The sequence below is a fragment of the Heliangelus exortis genome, chromosome Z (assembly GCF_036169615.1).
Source record: "Heliangelus exortis chromosome Z, bHelExo1.hap1, whole genome shotgun sequence".
NCBI lineage: Eukaryota > Metazoa > Chordata > Aves > Apodiformes > Trochilidae > Heliangelus > Heliangelus exortis.
In genome coordinates, this window is record NC_092454.1 from 41,340,277 (window position 1) to 41,362,184 (window position 21,908).

General features: G+C 37.0%; 1 protein-coding gene across 2 annotated transcripts in view; it reads left to right on the forward strand.

The window, feature by feature from the left end:
- The window catches only part of BNC2 (basonuclin zinc finger protein 2), a 323,651-nt gene that overhangs the window by 72,358 nt on the left and 229,385 nt on the right, over positions 1-21,908 (forward strand). Inside the window, exons 2-3 of one of the 2 annotated variants that reach the window (XM_071730322.1) lie at positions 1,189-1,234; positions 19,451-19,651. In XM_071730322.1, the coding sequence (XP_071586423.1) occupies positions 1,189-1,234; positions 19,451-19,651 (247 nt within the window). The remainder of the gene's footprint in view (positions 1-1,188; positions 1,235-19,450; positions 19,652-21,908) is intronic. The other variant, XM_071730323.1, reaches the window with a different exon arrangement.

Consider the following 21,908-nt stretch of genomic DNA (forward strand, 5'->3'; position numbering starts at 1 on the left):
CCTGTTTTTGCACTGATGCTTTGAGGCATCAGTGGTGTGGTGGCATCTCTGACAGGAAAGGAGGAGGTGACAGCCATGCAGTGGAGGGTGGAGAGTGAAAAAGCTGAATCTGTAGGTAAATTTGGCACTGCCAATTTACTTTAAAAATATGGATTAAAATGAAGTTTGGGAATACTATAAAACTGCTGTATGGTGTGTATACTTAATTTCCTATTATTTCAGTTAAGGGAAATTTGAGACTTTTTTATCTAGACAGTAGAGTACATAGTATACAATTGTTTGCTAGGGGCATAATAAAAACTGGCTGCTGTATAAAAACCATGGAACTATGTTTAAGTGCTATATCATGAGATGGAGGATTCGATGCACTATTTGAGACATGTGTAGCATTGCGCTTATAAATGGAAATGTTCTAATGTGTTAAAATTTGCTTAATTTATTTGTAGAAATAACTCTAAAAAACTATTGTCTGAATATTCTTACACCTGTAAAATTAAGGGATTGAATAACTATGCATATCTGCAGGGACATGGTTTTTGCAGATTTTTTTTCAGAGTAGGGATTGCTATTTCTGCCAGCCACTAACATGTATAATAATTGCAAAAGCACAGCTATTTGTCTAACTGTCCAGTTTCATGTGCTATGTGAATGTATATGTAATCTTACTTGTGCACATAGCTCCCATAGCTTTGCCATCAATGTACATACTTCTGTTTTCAATGGAAAAAACAAATGTTGAGAGGCCAAGAGTTCATGGGGTATTAACTGAAAACCAAATTGACTAAGTTTTCTTAAATATATTAGAGGAACATTCCGTGCTGTCTCTTTGTGCTCTATATGCAAAAATAAAATCTGCAAGCCCATTGGAGTTCTAAGTACAATATAAATGTCATACATAATCATAACAAGTATGCAAAATGTTTTCAAACATTTGTATTGTATGGAAAAGATTACTGGCATCAACTACATCACACACCCCTTAGATGGGCTAAGGCCAAAAGAAAGGAAGGACTCCACAAACAAAATTACTTTGTGTGGGTGGGAGGAGAGTGAGTTTTGACTCTTACTGAGGAGCAACATTGAGTTGTATTTTAATTACAAATGCATACTCTGTAACTCTACTAAAAAAATAAATAAATTGTTACATGTTAGTGTTTTGTTACTTTTTCTTGTCATTCTCTATCACAGGTCTTCCAACGGAGACTCCTGCATTTTCATTGTAGAAGACTTTAAGGTATGATGTGTATCTATCAGGAAGTTTCTTCCCCATTTGCTGTGCAGCCAGCTCTGTGGTTGCTGGGATAGTACATAGCATTTTTTCTCAGCATGTTAATTTTACTTAAAGTAGACCAGCACTCTCTCGCATGCCTCCATTTCATATCTGTAAGTTACCATGATTGCTCTGCCAGGTACTTTGCTCCGTGGTATTTGCAGTTCTGGTTGTTCAGAGCAGTTTTGTCTGGAATGCTGATTGGTGACATCAGTGAAACTGTCTGCAGCACACCATTTGTACACATGGGGATGGAAATGAATACTCCGTCTTGTGTTCTTCAGACAGTTGCTCATTTTCAGTCACAAACACAAGTTTTCATATGTTACTGACATTCACTTCCTTTGCATAGCTTCTCCAAACTTATGCCCATGCTGATCTTTGTAAACTTCTGATACTTGTCATGTTAGGAACATCCATGAGAAGCCTGAATGCCTCATGTGCATAAGTAATGGCCACTTCTCCCATGACAGCTTATTTGAAAAAAGATACAGCCTTTTTCTGACAATTTCTATTTATCCCTCTTTCAAAGGGACTGTATCTCCTTATGTCCTAGGCTGTTAGTGATGGCAGTTCTGCTTCATCACAGAATGTAGAAGGAAAGCCTGAGGAGTCAAAAGCAGTATGTTTCAAAGAGGGAGGAGATCCTCTACCAATTAATATAGCCCTTTCTTAAAAGTGGAGCATTACTTCTCTGAGGAAATACTTTTTCAGGGTCTTTTCTGCTGCCACTTCTCCCAGGGAAATAATGACATTTGGGAGTTTCTCTAGCTGTGATGTTCTTGCTTTCATGGACACGCACTTGAGTCATTATGCTGCTGTTGTGCTATAATATGTGATCATGTGTGTGATCGCACGTACAGCAGAAAGCTATGTACCGGCTGAATTCCAAACAAGGGAGAATACTTCGTTGCAGAAGTTTAAAATACATTACTTAGTATTTGCTCCATGATGTGTCATGTAGTAATGTAAGTTATAAAATGAATCTTGACATGACACTCATGATTTTTAAAAACCAGCAATTAGGAATTCACAGGCAAAATGCATATTATGCTGTGGTCCATAGGCTGGTAGAACAGCATCTCTGAATTCTGGTACTGCAGGCAGAGAACTGTTGGAAGATAATGTGGTAGCAGTGGGTTTCGTGAATATTATGCAGAACTAGAGACACATAGAAGCAGCACGGTTAGAAGGTTTTGAATAAAATAGCCTTGGATTATGCACCTGACTACAAAGCAGAAAGTTGAAAAGAGGATAGACAAATAGATAAATGCTTTTGTTAGGGTGTGAGGTGCACGGAGTAGGTTGGTATCAAGATTGCTTCATGCTAAAATGAAACATAAATTGCAGTATTTGTATGTGTATGGGCATTAGGAGTTTATCTGGAGTTATAACGTCCTATTTCAAACTCTACTTTTGTGGATCTTATGATCATCTGTATCTGTGTAAGCCAGTAGTTTATTTACCTATCTCAAATTATCTGAAAGGATAGAGAACAGTGTGAATAAAACAGTACAAACTGTTGTCCTACCCTCTCAGAATTCCTTCTCAGCTTCAGGATAAATTCCAGTTAATAAAAAAAGGCACTCCCTTTTGGCTGGAAAAAAGAAATTTTAACAGCAGTGACTGTATGTATGTGGACACGTGTGTGTGAGTGTGTAAACAGTGATTCTTTGTGGGTAGGTGTGTATGCTCACACTTAGATAAACATGCACTCACAGACAGACTCAGATACTGGTTAGGCAGAATCTGATGTAATGCCTTTGAATATTTATGTGAACTTGGTGTGATAAACCCCCCTGTGCTTCCTGTAGATTAAGAAACTAATTCTTAATATTTTTAAAATAATATTTTTCATTTGCACAAGTCGTTTGCATTTAAGCAATATTTTGATGTAAATCTTTGCTTTATCCCTTTCAGGTAGCTGAAGCATAATTCCCACTTTATGCACAGCTTAAAGTGACATTCTCAGAAGTGACTTGTAAATTTGGTTTCCTGATTTAAGACCTGTCGGCCTCTGATTACCGTAACCATTCACAGCTGTGACAGAAGTCAACTGGAACAGCAAATCAGTACCTATGAGCATTAAATCAGGTTCCCAAAAATGAATGCCTGTAGAAGTGACTGTGTATTTTTCCCTGTAAAGAGCTTGTAAGATATGCTATTTAATTGGTCCTGATTAGAGTGCAGCACTGTTTATTTCTCACTTTCTTAATCCACTAGAAAAAGTACCTCACCAAAAATATATTCTCTTGTTTCCATGCAGACTCATAATGTTCAGGCGTGTTCTTGCTGCCTCCAAACCACTTTAATTGCATGCAGTTTCATGATCATGTTATGGCAAGTGTGGTTAAATTTGGAGTTACAGTGTGGCTGTTCTTCCTTGATCGCTCAAGAGGGAGTGCCCATGGCAACTTTCTGTGAATGAAGCAGAAATTTGCTAGTTAAACAATTTTGTTTCCTATGTGATTCATCTTTTTCTCTCTCTCTCTCTCTCTTTTTTTTTTTTCCTTTTTTTTTTTTTTTTTTTTTTTTTTTTTTAATGTTGTAGGGCAGTAGGGTAGTTGAGTGTATGGTACATAATGGGGATAAAAGTTATACCACACATCAGCACACAAAATGTTACCTGTCTTCTTCCTTGGAATAAAGTAAAATCTGGACCAGATTACAAGGAACTGTGAAGTAACTGTAATAGTCTGTTCTTTTTAGTTAGCTAGTTCATATTTTAATGTTAATATCAATATTGTGATTCTCTTTAACATTCATGAAGAAAAGAAAACCGTATGTAGTATCTGGACATTTTTTTGGCTTTGCAAAAATATGCTTGTCACCTCATCTGAGAAACTTTTAAAAATATGCAGGGAAAATGTTTTAATCAATCTTTTTTTTTCTTTTTTTGAGTTAATGGTTTTTTTTGACTGAGCTGGTGAATTTTCCAGCAACGACCACGACCTGACGTGTCACAGTTTCACTGTTTCTAATTTCTACTGGTTTGCTTCTTGTGGTTCTGTCTTCCTGCAGTACCTACTTATTGTTTACTCCTAGGGAATTTTTGTAATTTCAGTTAATCAGGTGAATTGCAGTGCTTATTATAATTCTGTCTTTGATAAACCTTGGTCATTCCTATTTTATAAAGCAGTCCTTAGCATGCTGCCTCTAACTGAAGGTTAGAGGTTCCCTTCATTTAAGCAAAGAAAATGAGGCAAGGAAAGGTAGAGGAAACTTTCATAATTGAAAGTTTTATAAATAGATTTTTATAGACATGTATCTATATTTAAAGAGCTTGGCCAAATGATGACTTTGACAAAGATTTAACAAACCAGAAGTGTGAAATGTTCTGTAGGCTAACAGTTTTAATGGGTTTATCTTAGACAGTTCTTCAGTTGTGAAAGTGTCAGTTAATAATTTACCCATCCCAAGAGGCAGTGGAAGCAATCACACTCAGAAGCAAGGCACTCCTGGGCCTGTCGTGGTGCTGCAGCTTATCTTGGCTATAGAAATGCACCATTGCATGCGACATCAGCACTGTGTCTGCACTTTGACAAATGAAGTCTTGTAAGAGCTAAATAAGGCATGGGAAGTTTGGGAACGAGCAAATAGCTGTCCAGCTGATTTCTGCAGTAATGAATTACTGCAAACGTCTATCTGCTGCACATCAGAGGGAACACAGGTTAAAATGAAAGGATTTGGGGCTTTATGGTTTTGGGATGCTTTTTTTGGTGGGTTATTTTGTTTGCTGGGTATTTTCTTTGTTGTTGGTTTGTTTGTTTGTTTGTTTGTTTTCTTTTTTTTAAAAAAAAAACAATAAACATGTCCCTGAGACTGAGAAAATGTTTCTAAAATCGAGAGGTACAACTTAGCAAGGTTTGCCTGGTATAGGGAAATAAATGTTCTGCTCTGATGATACATTGCAAGAACCAGAGTTTTCTACCAGAAATGTGAATGTTTAAACATAAAAAGCCCTGAAATATAGTACCTTTACCATCACCCTTTACCAGGCAATTTGTGCAGATGCAGTTGTAAACATGAAATCGCAGTAGATTAAGCGGTATTTATGTGAATTTTATTCCAGCATTTACTCATTGAATTATCCTGTACTACCAGGATGGTAAGTTTTGTAATTTGTTTTTCACTATATGAAGAATATTTCTCCACAAATACTCACTTTTGCATGCATACTTTTTTATTAGACATTATACCATTCTAAAGATTTACAGTTATTTAATAATGATTTATTATAGTAATTTATTCTGCCAGCTGTGGCACATTTTTACTGGAATTTGTAAATCAACTGTATATTGAAATTCACTAGAAACATGCATTTCAGATTCTAATGCAATGTACTCCAAAATTGTTTTTAGAAGTGGGAAGCTATGTGAATGAACTGTAACTTTCTTTTTTGAGCATTATATGTAAACTCTTCCTACACCTGTTTTATTTACTTGCTAGTCTTGAATGTTTCACTTAGTAGAGTGATTTTGATGTTGCTGTGTGAAACAGTCACAAAATTGTAGAGCCACTGAATTTCTCCTCCAAGACATCAGTATAGAATCATGCACTTGACCTGAAGTGATCAAGTACTGTAAAGGATTAGGAGGACAGCCTGACAGCAGTTTCAGTGTGCTTCTAATTGCTATCTCTATGCTGTGATAGTGCATGTTTTGAATTTAGTGAGTCACAGGTGACACTGGGTGAAATTAGTATTTGAAGTGACAGAAAAATGTGTGTATGTTTAGGGGAAAAGGTGGCATAGACAATGGATTACCAGCAGTATTTTTACCATAGTTTGTAAAACTTCTATAATGTTTTTCAATAGTGTTACTTCCTTTGCATCTTAACTACAAGCTCTATATTTAGTTCATTTTGAAGTTCTGGTGAAGCATCATGCCAGTAACTCTCTTTTCAGTCTGTAGTCTAATGTCTGCTATTCTTGGCTCTTTGAAAATCTGGCATGAGCTATGGGTGTGAGGTACTTTTTAAAATTCCAGCTCTATGTATCAGTTTCCCAATAGTAAAAATCAAAATGAGATACTTCCTTTCTTCTATCTTTTGTCTCTCTTGATTATTCAGGCTACAAACCTCTCTAGACAGGAACTCTCTCTTCCCTTTGTTTGTACAGCACCCAGCACAGCTGGAGGAGGGAGATGGGCTGAGCTTGGTTTAAAGTCTCTTAGACTTTATTTTAATACAAATAGGATGCAGCAATGAAGCTGTCTCTCTGTTCTTGTGTAAATAGTCTTTGGATAAATTATCCTTAAGTGAAAATTCAACATCTCTCCACTTCTTAGAGAGATTTATTTTGTGGGTTTGGTTCTGATCTCAAAAGCAAAGCAACTGTTGCTTCATTCTCTGTCAAAATCAGCTGCTATGCCTGTGTACACAAGTATAGGATCCCAGCTTGTCAAATAAGCACTGATACTTTAATGTTTATCAAAGATCAGATGAATTCAAAATCAGATGAATTCAACACAACATACAGAAAGATTGCTTCTTAAAAAAGTTTTTGTGAATATCTTCATGACAGTAAGTAAAATTGTTATGACAGGATTCAAAAGAGAGGAAGGATGGGAAATAAAACATTTCTAAATCAATATCTAAGGACTTTAGTTACTCTTTCTCAAATCACGAATGTGTTACAAAAACAGATAAAAGAAAAGTCAATTTAAATACGTTCACCTACAAAATTTCCAGTATAAAACATGGTAAGTTATAGTAGGTAATGGTAAGTCATTGATCAAGAAAAGCACATACATTTATTCCCATTTTGTTTATAGGGATGGAATGATTTTTGTAGGTGTGATTGCAGGAGCATTCACTGCAATATAGAAGCTGAGAGTCTTAGGTTCATTTCCTAAGCAAATTTTTAGGATTACTTTTTTTTTCTTAAGAACTCTACATTATTTGACAAGAAACAGCTGATGTTTTCTTTGATGCTTTCTAGGTGTACTTTTCACTTAAGTTACCTTTGTACAGTTATCTCTTCTGTTAAGTCAAATGTATGACACTAAGTAGTCCTCCATGTGTTTATGTTGTTGCTTATCCTATATTCCTTTTTAAAAGTGACCTGCAAAGCAAATAAACCTGCTTATGCCCTGATTTTGCGTGGCTTGGCAGGTTTTTAGTTTTTCTTTATTCTTCTCCTAATCTTGTATGTGTAAAGGGAGTAAGAATATAGGAAAAAATTGTTAAAATTTCTACATTGCTTTACTCTTTTAGTCTTTTTGATTTAAAACTCACAGAGGTTTTTCCTCTTTAGAAGGCTCAATCCTGGAGGATCAGTCCTATAGCAAAAGAGAAAAAAGGCAAAAAGGTTTCTATGTTAAAGTCAGAATTTCTCCATCCACTCAGGCAAATATTCATCAAGGAAGGACATACCTTCCTTTCTTGCAGTCTTAATGTGCTAATTTTTTTGCTTCTAAGAAGCCTTCAGAGTGACAAGAGAATATTATATTTTTAGGACATACACAGAGTATGCACTCACCAGTTTTTGCTTTAGTTTGAGCTATTTTAAATTTGTTGAGCTGCATATCACCTTTTAAGAAATGCTTATCGAGTAGCTCATCATCAGACAAAATCTTAAAGCTTTTTGTTTTGCAGCACTGGACTGCTGAGGCATAGACCACTAACATTCTCTCAGGTTATTTCCCACCTACATAAATCCTTTTTCTTCCTAAAGAAAAATGGGTTTTGTTGTGTTTTGTTCTTTCTTTTGTTTTTTTCTGCAATAGGTTACTCTTTTTGCTGCTCAGTTTTGCTAATCTCAATAAAAACTGAGTGAGACTGAGCAGTGAGACTGGTGTTGGGAAGGAGAGGGAGAAAGGATTTAACTGCTGGCATCGTGAGGGAGCTCAGTGGGTATCATTGATTGTGCTCAGTTATACTGTCGCATTTCCCTGTGCTGGATCTTTCTCCTCCTTCAGAGCTTAAGCATGAATACGGATGGATGCTTTTCAAGGGAAAGCTTTTTCACCTCCCACCAGCCAACTCTGGGAGAAATCTCTTGATGCTGGTGACCTTTCTTCATTTTTTCCAAGTAACCAGCTTATATTTGCTGTGATTGAACCTTGACTCTATTTCCAAGATGTACTTGGCATAAAGAAGTAGAAACATCCTTGCAAAATCAGCAAGTTTTTGAAGGGACATTTATGTACCCTACAGGAACTTTCAAGCCCAGTTTTGCGATTAAAAGTAGTGAGGAAAGTGATTTATCTTAGGTGGTAAAATGTTCATGCCCCGTAGATGAAGCATCTGTTTGGTATGAAGTACAAATAAAAAGTGGAAACATCCACATTGCAGGGGTATAAAGGAATACCAAGTATAGCCTTTTGTTTTAGGACCCATTAGTACAAATGGGAGATCTTAAAAAGTGTAGGATCTATTAATTTGGAAGTATCTGCCTATCCTTATCTGGCTTTAGAAAGGTCTAAGGATTGTGCTGCAGAGAACGCAAGGTGTTTTAGTAACAGAAACATGTTAATTCTTCTCCACTGATCATGAAATAAAGTTACTAGCCCTGCTGAAGATGCAGCACAGGGCTTCCTTGCAAAGTGATGGTTAAAGCTGTCTGTCCCTTTTAGATGCATTCTAAAGGACATAGAAGTGTCCTAAATATGAGGGCTTAAGCAACAACACTGTTATCTGGAACACCCTTCATTCCCCTTCCTACCATCCTTGAACACGTGCCTGACCCTACTCCCAAAATCCTTGGTCTTGCCATAACAGATAGACTTGTATGTGCTTCTTTGGTGCCAGCCTTGTAAGTCTGTTGCAATTACTGTAAAGGAAAAAAAAAAAATCCAGTTTAATTTTTAAGTAGTACTTCTAAGATCCCTGTGGACCAATTTGTCCCAAGCAGGCTGTGTGTTACAGCCAAAGCGGGGATTGTCCATTGTGATTTTCCTCTAGAGCATATTTACCCCTTTTCCCCCAACACTCCCATTCTTTCTTCAGTTGTGTGAATGGAGAAAACCCGAAAGCTTTAATTTCAGGTCTGGCTCCTCATGAAAACCAGTGTGGTTCATTTGTGGCTTGGGAATAGGGGTTTGAATTGGCATAGACTTGTGGGTGCTTTGGGGCTGGAGCACACACAGCTGTGGGTTCCAGATGCTTGCTATCCTGTATTAATGTGGCTTGTCTGTGAAACCATGGCATCCACAATACTATACAAAGGTCCACGCCAGTGGTGGTTTGGGAGCTACTCCCAGCAAGAGAGATCTCAGTTTTTAAAGTGAGTTAGAATGATCTCTAGACATCCAGATCAGAAAATGTTAGATAACGCAATATTCTGCTTACAAGATTAATTTTAAAAGAGGTTCAGATAGTATTATACATGAAAATTTCAGACTCCTCATAAACAGCATTTTGGTGTTTTGAAGATGAATCCAGGAAGCATCAAGCTTATTTGCCCCATGATGTGTTAATATTATAGGAGGTCAGCCTGTATATATCTCCTACACTGCTGCCATAACTTGTTTGCAAATATCATAGAAATGTGTTTTTAGTGTTTACATGCAGTAAGTGTTTCTTCACCTACTATGGTAGCAATGCCAAGAATATCTTTTCTATAATATAGAAAAAGAACCCTATCTATCCTGGTTGTCTTCCAGTTGTGCTGAGCATTCTCAGATGTGTTTGTGTTTAAGAACTGTGTGTTTTCCCACACTTTTTGAAAGGCAGACCAACATATATTTTTTTTCCTGAAAGTGTGAATGAATTACTAATATTAAGAATATTTTTTCATTTTATGTTGAAGTCACTTGTTAAAAATGCACACAAACTATTGTCTTGGGTATTAAATTTAACAGAATAGGAAGTATTTTTAGATCACTTTTTATTGTAAGCTCTGTCCCTGAAATGTGCTTTAATAAATAAATGTCTTTGTATAGTATCTTTCACACAAACTTTATCTCCAAAACACTGTGCAGAGTTAATAAAATTAAAAAGTTTTTTCTTGTTGCTTTTTACTAGAAGTTAAGAGACATAGACATGAGAACAGAGACATATTGTTTCCAGATGAAGGCTCAAAATAGATGGAGAATGAGAGAGAGAAATGCAGCAGGGTGGTTCCAGATGGCAGGCATTGCAAAGGAGAAGAGGTTCTTGCAGCCATGTTGGCCGTAGTGTACAAAAAGACAAAAAAGGAGTCTGATGCCAAGTAGAAGAAGCTGAAACTTGGAGTAATGAAAGTAATATTGTAGGAAATTTAGAAAATATTTTTAAAGGAGTAAAGTCCTTTTTTTTTGGCTTTGTTTTTGTACAGTGAAGATAACTTCAGGTGAAAAGATGTTATAAAACTTGAATTTTACTGATTCTCTGTGCTTAGCAGGTGAGCAGGTATCTCTCTTTTTTTGGTATGTTTTCAGACAAAACAGTAGCTTGTAAGTATTTAAAAGTTTATTGAGTCCTATTGCACTTCTGAGTATCTTATAAATTATTTAATTGTCTGATGGATATGTGGCTACCTAACTATAGGGCATGAAATATGCACTGTTCCTCTAATACACTGGGGGGGGAGAACTGTTTATAAAGTATTTAGTATTGGTTTTATAATGCACTGTTGTCAACAGGAGACCACGAAGCTCAAAGATCAATCTCATTTTGGCCCACAGTATTAATGCTGCTTTATGAAACTCTGTGACAGGTCACTTAGACAACAGCTCTTAATGAAAGGACTTTGTGCCAGTGTGTGGTCGTGTGACTGTCTGTTAGCAAGGCATACTTTAGTCGCTGCCAAGGCTGCAGATGAATCTCTTTGTCCAAGTCCCTGAGGTGACTTTGTGGCTGCTGCTACTGCTGGCCAGGTGATGGAGCTCATCATTTCCCCAGTCCTCCAGAGAGAAGTGAGACAGAGACTGCTGAGTTCTTGCTAATGCAGCTTTTCCTAATTGTCCAGAGAGATAGCAGGACACTGGGCAGTTCAGGCAATTGTGTGTACTGTGAATGAGTCAGTAATTAGAAAAACATAAGCTGCTCCTATTTCACTCTTGCATTTGTGCATGAGGTGTCTTTTCAGGCGTCTAAAATTCAGCTGATTATAAGTCACCAGGATTTTTAGGCCAGTTTAGCTATTTAATTGTGACAGACCTATGTCATAATTAAATAATTGCTACTAGGAAGTGGCACGTTAGATTATATTATTGAATAATTAGATCATAAGCTTAGCCTACACTTAAAGCCTTGAGGCTGCTGCAGGATCCAAAGACCTTGCTTGTTATAGAGGCAGTTTACTATAAGGATAATGACATTAACTACCAGAAGATAAATTGTTTTCTAAAGTTCTTGTACTAAACTAGTGTCCAGCAGACAATTTAGAATGTTTTTCAGAAAAGAACAGAAAAACCTCCTGAGTTTATTAGTGTATTAAAATTACAAACTGTTCTTAACCCCAGATAATCAATAACTGAAAGATGAGGCTTTATAATATTACACCTGTATAAAAGTTTAGTGATAATCTGTGGATGTAAATATGTTAATGGAGTGTTTTTTAGATCAAAGTGTTTGAATAATGTTTCTCAGTGAGATACATAAATTGGGTTATTGCATTGTTATTTTAACAGTTGCTGTGAGCTTGCTGCTATTTCTGTTGAATTCTTGAACTTACGTCTCAGCAGATACAACTGGTTTTGAAAGATTTTATTTAAAAAGTGAAATGCATTAATTTTTGTATTGTACATCTTCCTATATTACCTGGCATGTCAGATGCCCTCTGTCCTTTTTAAATGCTTGTGAATCAAAACAGAGTGTCTGAATCCCACTATTACTTCAGTGGTGAGCTATATAGACATTTCATTAGATGCACAGTTTAAATCGGAAGTCTCTTGGAGCCTGTATCTGCTGTGCTTTGAATCGGATTCTCATTCCTTAACACCGTTATCGTTCACCCTTTGGTTAAACCATTAAGTAATAAATACATAGTTTTGTGTCAGAAAAGATGCTGACACAAACACTGTTATGAAATGAGGACTGGATGTGAAGCTGTGCCACATGTGCAGAATGCGCTGCCCTGTTCACCTGTCTGCAAATTAAGGAGTTTGTGCCAAATTTTTGCTAGGCATGTAAAATTCTTTTGAGAAAAGCATGACTCTTTTTAGTTTAGGGTATTATCCACACGTATGTAGTGGTTATTGATGATTAAATGCCATGCGGTTGCGCTAAATGCCCTTTAAAAAGAAAGTAATTAAAAAAATTAATGGATGCTATCAACAAACCTATTACTTGTCGTTAGATTTTGTGTTCTTACAAGTTTTTATATCAAGCTGCTTGCTTTTATAACCTTCTGCATCCTCCATTTCACCTGCATTTTGTCATTTATATACAAGGATCCACTGTAATCATGATTCTCTCTGCTTTGCTTGTGTACTCCCATGTTGTTGAGCAGGGAAATGAGTGTGTTTGACATAATGCCCCTTACAAAGAGGTTAACAAACACAGATGTGATTTCCACTGAAAAAAAAGGAGTTTTATGTGGCCTGAGCTACCAATATTGGCTTGCTTAAGTAACCAAAAAAATCCCCAAACAAAGGCAAAACAATAAAAATTAAAAAATATACATTATTCCTCACCTACAGCTGACAAGAAGTTTCCTCTATTTTGTGCAATACACTCCAAGTTCAAATTCATCCCCCAAACCTGCAACTGGGCATCTCTGCCAACATTCACACTGTGATCATGTTAAATACTGAAGGACAGCATATATGGATGTCATTGTCCTGCCTGTGTGCTCACTTTTTCTGTATTTGACTATTCTTCGGTTTCTGTAACTCCTTACAACATAGTCACTGAGTGACCAAAATCCTGATGATCTCTTCTTGTTGAGGTTTTTATCTTTAGGCAGTAGGTCACAGTTTTTACTGTACTTTTTGCTAATGTTGTGTCACAGCAGTTTTTGTAAGGGTTTTTAGGGTGCTGATGCAGAGTTTGGCAAAGAAGTGATTAGGATCAGTTGCAGTGTGACAGCTTACTAGGAACTGAAGCTTTCAGAAGAGGAATGCACGCTTTCAGAGTAGTAATCAAAAGTTTTCTTTGAGCATAAAGGTCCTGTCACATCACCTAATGTGTAATGGGAAGAAATTAAATCTCTGTCTAAAAGCCAGAAAGGATAAATAAACAACTTAGAGCAGGCTAAGGTTTGAAAATATGATTTTTAATTATAAGTGAAAACTTTATTGATGTTGAAAAGTTCTGCTATGCTTCAATTGCCTGCAGATCTGGATGCTTGGCACTTTTGACCTGCAAATTCTTCCTATAAGGGAAAAAAAAGACAAAAAAGAAAAAAAAATATAGATGTGGGCATTTCTAGAACCTGTGTGAGTTAGGCATGCACATCAAAGTGAAAAATAGATTCCTAAAAGCACAATATTCTTGATAAGATAGGGAAGACATAAGTATTCAGCAGGGACATTTGGAACACAGGGGAAAAAAGGTATTAAGTCTCCTTGTTGTAAGTTTTTTGGTTTTAAGTCAGAAGTTACCTATTAAAACTCACACAAAATGTTTTACAAAGTAAGGATGATAGGTTTCAGAGAAAATACGGTGCTGCCAAATGGTTTTTTTTCTTTAGCATATGGAAATTTGGGTGGATTATTTGTTCATAGGAGGTTTCCTTTATTAATCTCCCACACCCCACCACCCCTTTTTGTTATTTTATTTTAGACATCTGATAACATTTCATGGAGTCTAACAGATGTTACAGAGTGAGTCTTTTATGTAATTCTAGGGGAGAAGGGGTTGATAAAGAATGGCATTTCTATGGTAGTATCACCACCTCTCTGACTATGGCTATCAAGAGGGCTTTGCATAATTTTCAAGTATGAGGCTGTATTCCTGATAGGACACAACTTTGTTATTATCTATGGATAAAGTGATATGTTTACAGTCTCTGCTCACACAACATTATAATGACAAATGGAATCATTCTTTCTTACTTGGTGAAATGCATACTTTTTGGAGGCAATATGTTACAAAATATCTTTAAAACAACTCAATTATACAAGCTTGGTTGTTTCAGCACAAGCAAGGGCTGATTGTCATGCGATGTGGAGGACCATTTTCATTATTTTGGCAAGAACAGGGACATTTTTGTCCTGATGAGCTATTAGATGAATACCAGAATGTGTCACATGAAAAACCACTGATCTTTAACCCAGCTATCTACTTAACCAAGCCTAGAAATGAATAGTGAATAAGGGAAGAGCAAAGGCCAGTTTACTGTCATTACAAATTACAGAAACTGTTAATATCTCCAGCAAAATGAACTCTGGGAATTACAGGTTCTATCCAGTAAGTCAGTCGAGGGTACAGATTTAGGAAAACTACATAAACAGATACGAGATCACCAACAGTGTATTTGGTGTGCATTCATTGTTACTATTGAAAATCGGAATATTTGCATAAAAGACATGAAGATTTGCCGAATCTGTTACCAGTATCTTTAATTAATCCTGAGAATGAACCCAAATATAAGGAATTCTCTTCTAGAATAATAAACTGATAGTTATGATTAAATAGCAATGTAAATACTAAATCAGAAATAGTAAATCTATGCTCACTGTTTTATCTTTTTTATTTTTCCCCTGGAGTAGTCTAAGGGACACTGCTGCATGTACAGTTAATATAAGCATTTAAACTAAACTCATAGATGTTTGAAAAACAAATACTGTAAAGATCAGTAACATATTAAAATTATCAGTTATGGGAATTAATGCTTACAGAAAACACCATTCTTCCTTGCCCTGCTAGTAGAATCGCATTGTCTCCCTACAGTCTTGTTAGCTCATACTAACTGAAATGCAAATTCTTTCCAACTAATTGGACCTCGTTGAACGTACATGTACAGTACATAGTTATATGCATGTAGATTTTTTTTACTAAATTCCTCTGTAATTATTTTCTTGATTAATATCTAAGGCAGAGACGTGGAACAAAAATCTCTTTAAAGAGTTTACATATTATTTTACATTAAAAAGATAGTAACTGTTGCATGTTTTAACAGCTTAATTAATAATACACAATAATTGGAACAAAAAGAAGAAAATATTTTTTCTATGTTTAGTCATTTTGAATGACTTGCATTAACCCTTTGACTGAATTAATTAATGTTAAAGTTATCAGAGTAATGGAATTTAGAAAAAAAAAGATATATGAATATCATGTAGCCCTTTCTGCTGTCTAGATTTCTCATAGCAGGCACCTGGACTTTTTCCTATCCTTTTCTTGCCATATGGTGCATTTCTGTACTGGTAATTTTAAGAGGAGAGATGAAATCAACAATACTATATTTTTAAAAGATTCACATGCAATGTAATTGTCTGTGACAGTAAGTAATAAGTATTAGTTAAAATTAAAAGGAAGAAAAAAACCTATTAACTTTACATACCGTTCACAAAGCACTTAAAATAAAAATCACAAACAGACAACAGCATCTGTACTCTGTTTTATGTTCCATTAGAATCTGGATTTTTTAGCCACCTCTTCTGTTCTGCACCCGGGGTATTCCCAGGAGCTGAGGATGTAAAATAATTTCACAGATCCTTTTATCTTTCAGCACAAATGCCATTGGGTAGAAGTAAAATACTTGCAGAACATATTCCTGATTAAAAATCTATTGAAAATTAGATTTTTTAAGCTGCCTTTAAAAGGATTTGTTTTAAATTCTGTGAGAGCCCTTACCTTTCATATACTGTTTCTGATTCTCATATGAGTTAGCCAGAGAGGAGAAAAAAAATTCTCTTCTAGTCAGTTTGTGCCAAACTTGTATACTAACAAGTAGTTACTGTCCTTCCCACAGATGATTTGGAGGTTATTTCTGCCTCCAAAGGAATTACAGCAATAAGCAAAAGGCAATAGATTACAAAAAGAAGTACTGGCTTCTAAGCCTGCATTCTGATTTTTGCTAAATTTCATGTGATTTTGTTTCTCTTCTCTTCCCCTCCCTCGACCCCCCCAATTCCTTACCCCATAAAGCTGTACATTTAGGGGAGGCTTTAATCTGTTATTGAAGGAGGTGTACTTCTGTTCTCTTGGCAATGACTGTTTTTACCTCTTTAGTGGCTAATACTTTTCAAACCCCTGTTTGAAATTCTGTAAGTGTGTTTCTTTTTTGTTTTTGCTGGCATTGTTGTGCCAAACAAGATGCCACATAGGTGCCGTAAATTTAAAGACGACCAGAGCTGGCCTGGAATTGGCAGACTAAATTTTGTTTCTTTCCTGTTACGTTAGTTGGTGTGTGCGGGTGAAATATTTCTTTCTTTAAAACGTTCTGAAGGTGTGATGTAGAAGTCACACATTTGACAATTAAATGATAGTCCTCCTTTGATACAGTGATCTGAATGTGCTTAGATTTCGTGTCAGGTTGTGGCATTCTGGCCAAGATTTCTGCTTGGGAAGACCAGATTTGGATGTATTAGCTAGTCAGCCTAATAACCCTGTACAGACTGTATTGATTTTCTAGGAGAGAGTTTATGAACTAAATAAACTTGGAGTTGGTGTCTTAATAAACTGCTTCTCTCAGTCTGTCACATTTAGTTACTGAGCTCTGCAGTTTAGGGGGAAAAAAGGCTAATTCTGTTACAGATTGTTCACAGCAGGGTCTCCAAATTAGCCCTTTGTTTTGTAATGCCACCTTGCTTGGTCTCTCTTTGAGCACATTTCTCAGTTTTACCCTAATGAGTTGCAACACTGATAATGTGGCTGATGATCTTTCATTGATTTCACTATCACTTGCTTGTCTGGTAATTGATCCGTTGCTGAGCCTCTAGTTAATTATATCGGCTTTGACATGGCCCGGTCCACGGGGAATTTCAAGTCTTGCAGAATAACAGTTTTAATAAAAGAGTCTATTACTGCAGGTGCTTGCTGTTGCATGCCAGTCGCTCCTGCGTGTGTGTGTGTGTCTGTCTGTGTGTCTCTGTGTGTGTCTGTGTGTGTGCATGCGTGCGTGTGTGCATGCATGTGTGTGCACGGGTGGTTTTTTCATTCTCTGGGAGAGGAGAGGACTGTAGGACAGGAAAAAGAGCGGGGAAGGGGGGGGCTGGGGGTGTGTGTGTGGGGGTAAGAGGTGGAGATAAAGACAGCGAGCGAGAGCACGCAAGAGATGCAGAACGGAGAGGAGGAAGCTTGCTATTGACAGTGTCCTTAAGCCTCCCACAAATAACAGCCATTAGTGGGAAGGTCAGGAGCTGAGCATGCAGCTTGATGGAGGCACTGAGTGCCACTTCAGAAATGAAGAGGCTGGCAAATTTTAGAGGCAGTTTGAGGGGCTAATAGCTAGCAGTAAAGGTACAGCCACTGTTGGCACAATTGACTCCTAAGTGTCATTCTTCCCTCCCCAGTAAAGAATATTTTTATTGACCACAGGTGGACTTAATATATTTTAAGGCAACAGTTCTTGAGGTTCTTGCTTGTTTCTTCTTGGATATTGAATTTGCTGCTTTTGAGACTTTTTTTTTTCTTTTTTCCTTTTTTTTTTTTTTTTTTTTTTTTTTTTTTTTTTTTTTTTATACTTAATGGTGCTGAACTGGAGGAAAGTTTAACAGAAAAGCTTTCAAGAGATGTAGGGTCTAGAGGGGAAGGCACATTTGTGTCAACATAGTGTACATCTTCTCATCTTTTCTCATTGCTCACTAATGACACAGAGCTGCCACTGAAGCTCTCTCTGTTTCTTTTGTTGTTTCAGAGAGTGAGGTTTATTGTTATTCCTGAGTTAAGAAAAAAGCAGTGAGTGGTACATTTGTCCTCCTAAATTTGTAGATTTTATTAGAAGATGAATGTTACTTACGTTGGGAAGGACAGCTTTTTTGGGGTTTTTTTTAATGTTTGTTTGTATTGGGGGGGAGGGTCTTTTCTTATGTAAAACTGTCCTTTTCATGAAATTGCATGGATTTGGATTTACATTTATCAAGAATTTTTTCAGGGTTATGGTTTCTTGTCTTTATATAAAGGATGAATTGGGTAAGAGAATTTTTCAAATTAGATTTATTTTGAAAAGACATTGTAATTAAAACCAGTATTGTAGTAGTATTTAACCTGTTGTATAATACTGTACCTTTAGTACAGAAGAAAGATCTTAAGGGAAAAAAATACTGTTTCCTTTGCATTACTTTTTAACTGTGAGACTGGCTTCTTTTCTGCTGTAATTAATTTCTTTGTTCTTTGCGATTTGAAAGGTGTATTGTATCTGCTTTAAGCAGATACTTAAAAAAAACCCACCACAAAACAAAACAAAAAAGAATACTTTTGATCTTTTTGGGGAGAGGAAGAAAAGGCTAGCTGTTTCATTTTGCCATCCTTTCTTTCTTACGATCCTGCTTAAGACACTTAGCAGTGGGCAAGGGAAGAGAGGAATGTGAGAGATAAAATGTGCATATGACTTTCTGATTTTATTTCAAAAGAAGTATGATCATGTCTTTTTCCCCTCTTTGCTAAGACTTTTATTTGGGACAGGAATCGACTATCACTCAATTTTTGTCTGACTAATATTTAGAAAATAACCAGACCAACTTTTTTATGTTTTACTTTTAAGTGAATATTGACTATATTTAAGAGTAAGAGCTTGCTTGCTTGTTTCTTTTGCTTCTTTTTCCTTTTTTTTTTTCTCTTTTCTTTTTTTTTTTTTTTTTTTTTTTCCCCTTTTTTTTTTCTTCTTTAAGGTTTTCTAATCCTGTGTGGTAGAGAAGTGTCAGATACTGCATGCTGTACTTGACAGCATTGTTGAGGAAAAACAGAAAGACAGGGAAAGGGCCACAGCCTTTTCTTTCTCCCAGTTCACTCTGATCATTGTGCTACTTAGAATGTGCGTGTGTGTGTGTATCTGTGTATCTGTAGACTGAAGGGTTAGTGCAGGATGTCATTTGGTGCCTGACAGTGGAGCAGTGCAGTTGACTCTTTGCTCTGCTATCCAATGACATCCAGTGGCTGCGAGTTTGAAGCTGATGGTTGGGTCTCCTTAGTACTGCATGCACACCTGACAGGCAGCTGTTAAACTGAGCAAAGCCGAGCTTGGGGAGTCACAATCTATGCATAAATGATAGGGGTATCTCTGCTGAAGGTGCAAAAGAAGCTCTGACCCTCTCCCCTGAATCCCCCTTCCCAAATGAAACACACAGTTCAGCTAGCTTCTTAACTACACTACACTCCTGCTACTGGCTGCCAAGAGGCTCAAAAACATCCACCTTCACTTTTCAGTCAGAAGAGGCAGAAGTGGATGTGAGAGACAGACACACACAGAGACACAGAGAGCGAAAGAGGGCAAGAGACTTGACTTTAAGAGACTCCTGCACTGACAACTCCATGCAGTTCGGAACAAGAACGGCAGCGACCGACTCTGGTTTCATGGGGACATGGCAGAACACTGACACAAACCTCTTATTCAGAATGTCCCAACAGGTACGTTACTTTCGTTTATTTTAAAACATGGCATTTTTGTGCTCTTTTTCGCCTCCTTTTTCTCTTTCTTTCCATGTTTCATTTTTGTTTCATTCATCACTACATAGTTAGCCTCTGAACTGTCATAACTATGTCATTGGAATGTGCATGGTTACTTCATTGCTTCCCTAAGGGCTCCTTTTTAAAAGAGGAAAAAATATTAAAGCCTTAAGTAAAAGCAAAGCATTTGTTTTAAAGTTTCCAAATAGAGCTTTGCTCGTAGTAAGACTGTTTTTCTTTGTTTGCTTTTGTTTTCTTCTTTTTCCCCGTGCTCTTCCTTCCCCCCCACCAAGTCCCCCCCCCCCACGCCCCCTTCCCTCGTCCCCGTCCCATAAATGAAAGTATCTGCTATCCCAGCAAAACTCCTTTCTTTCTTCCTGAGTACATAAGCCCCCAAATCAAACTGATACTAAATTTAGGGGGCCCCTCAGAACGGCGTAATTGACTTCATGTGGCAGAACAGGGTTTTATTCAGGGGGAAGGAGCGGCGAGAGCCGTCCTGCCGGAGCTGCTGCCAGCACGGAGCTGAGGGTCGTTAGAGGAGACAGTTCCATCCTCGGGTCCCTCTCCCGCTCCCTCTTCCCTCACTCCCCCTCTCTGTGGAGCTGTGCCTTGGCGTCCTCCCCAGAGCTGCTCCTTCACCGGGGGCCGCGTTTAAGGCAGCTTGGTATGCCGGTTCTGACGGGAAAGAGAAAATGTTACTGCAAGGCCAGTAATAACTGATAATTAATCACAGGAGCCAGTGTCTCCGTACCATGCACTTGGTGATACGCGCCCTGCGTGTTATAGCTAATCTTGCACAATTGCCTGGCTCTTCTGGGTGAAGGGAAAGGGGAAAAAAGAAAAAAAAAAAAAAAAAGAAAAAAAAGAAAAAAAGAGCGAAAAAGAGAAAAAAAAAAAAAAAAAAAGGGGTGGGGGGGAGAGGAAAAGAAAAAAAGAAAAGAAAAGAAAACAGAGGGAGAAACTTTTTTCTTTCAGCTTGGATGGGGCTCAAGCAGGGGAGGGAAGTTGAACCTGGAGGTTTTTAACAGGGTGAGTCCCTTCCAAGGGACGGTTTGGCTTTCTGAAAACTGGTTTCCAATTATGGTCTGACACTGAGTGATAATAATTGAAATATTGTGTTAGCCAAAAGAGGAGTTAGTAAATGATTTGTATGTTAACATTAGACTTTTATTTAATGTAGGACATAAGATGAATGAACTAATTTACCTGAGAGGCGTTGTACTGTTAGAAAACAGAGGGAAAGTAATTAGGTTTTAAGAGTTTACAGTGACAAAGAGTGTCTGAATACTGTCCACAAAACAGTAAGTTAATTTAAAAAACCCTAAAGCTGAGAAAAAACTCCAAAGCAGACAGTTAATAACCAATAGTGGTTGTCTATGGACAACAGTTTAAGCAGTGTAGCTCAGGACAGGATGAAGGCATTTGAATAAGGAATATTTTGATATATCCTGTAGAGGGACCCTGATTACTGCTGATACGGTATGCTGGTACGGAGTGTAATCAACATAAGGCAAATAAGCAACTCTGATCAATTTCCCATTCTTGAAAGTAAAAAAGTTAATTTCCTGGTAGAGATTCACATTTCAAAAACAGTGCTTCACACTAGAAAGTGTGAAGTGCTACAGCACTGCTTGCAAGCCTTATCAGCTGTATACATGTCTCTGATACATTTTTGGTTATACTGATATTGAACAATAGCATAGAAAGGAGTAATTCAAATTACCTGTTGTGTTCTCTTAGTAAGAAGTGAGATTAAATTTTTGGGGTGAATAAAGGTTCTTTCCATTTCAGCCACAAAAGAGTTAACATAACTACATCCAGATAACGATCAATTGATAAATGACAATTGAATTGAATACATAGATAGTATTAGATTGCCTGCTTAGTATTAGACCTTTTTGAAGCAGATTTAGCTGCTCTGGTCTCTGGAATACTAGAAAATGTTCAAAATTGACAAAGAAAGGAAACAAAACCAAATAAAATATCATCACATTGTGTAAGGGTGTCAGATAATTTGAGACAACTAGCTCATTAGACCAAGCCAAACATTTATGCACGTAAGCTTCATGTAGTGGTTTCTCTATGATTTTTTAAAGTAATATTTCAATGTGCCAATTCTTGAGTATTAACAGGATTTTGTACATTATTGAACATGCATGGTCATGAATTTAGTCTGTTTAGAAGCAGAGAAGTAATGCACTAAATGACTAAATGT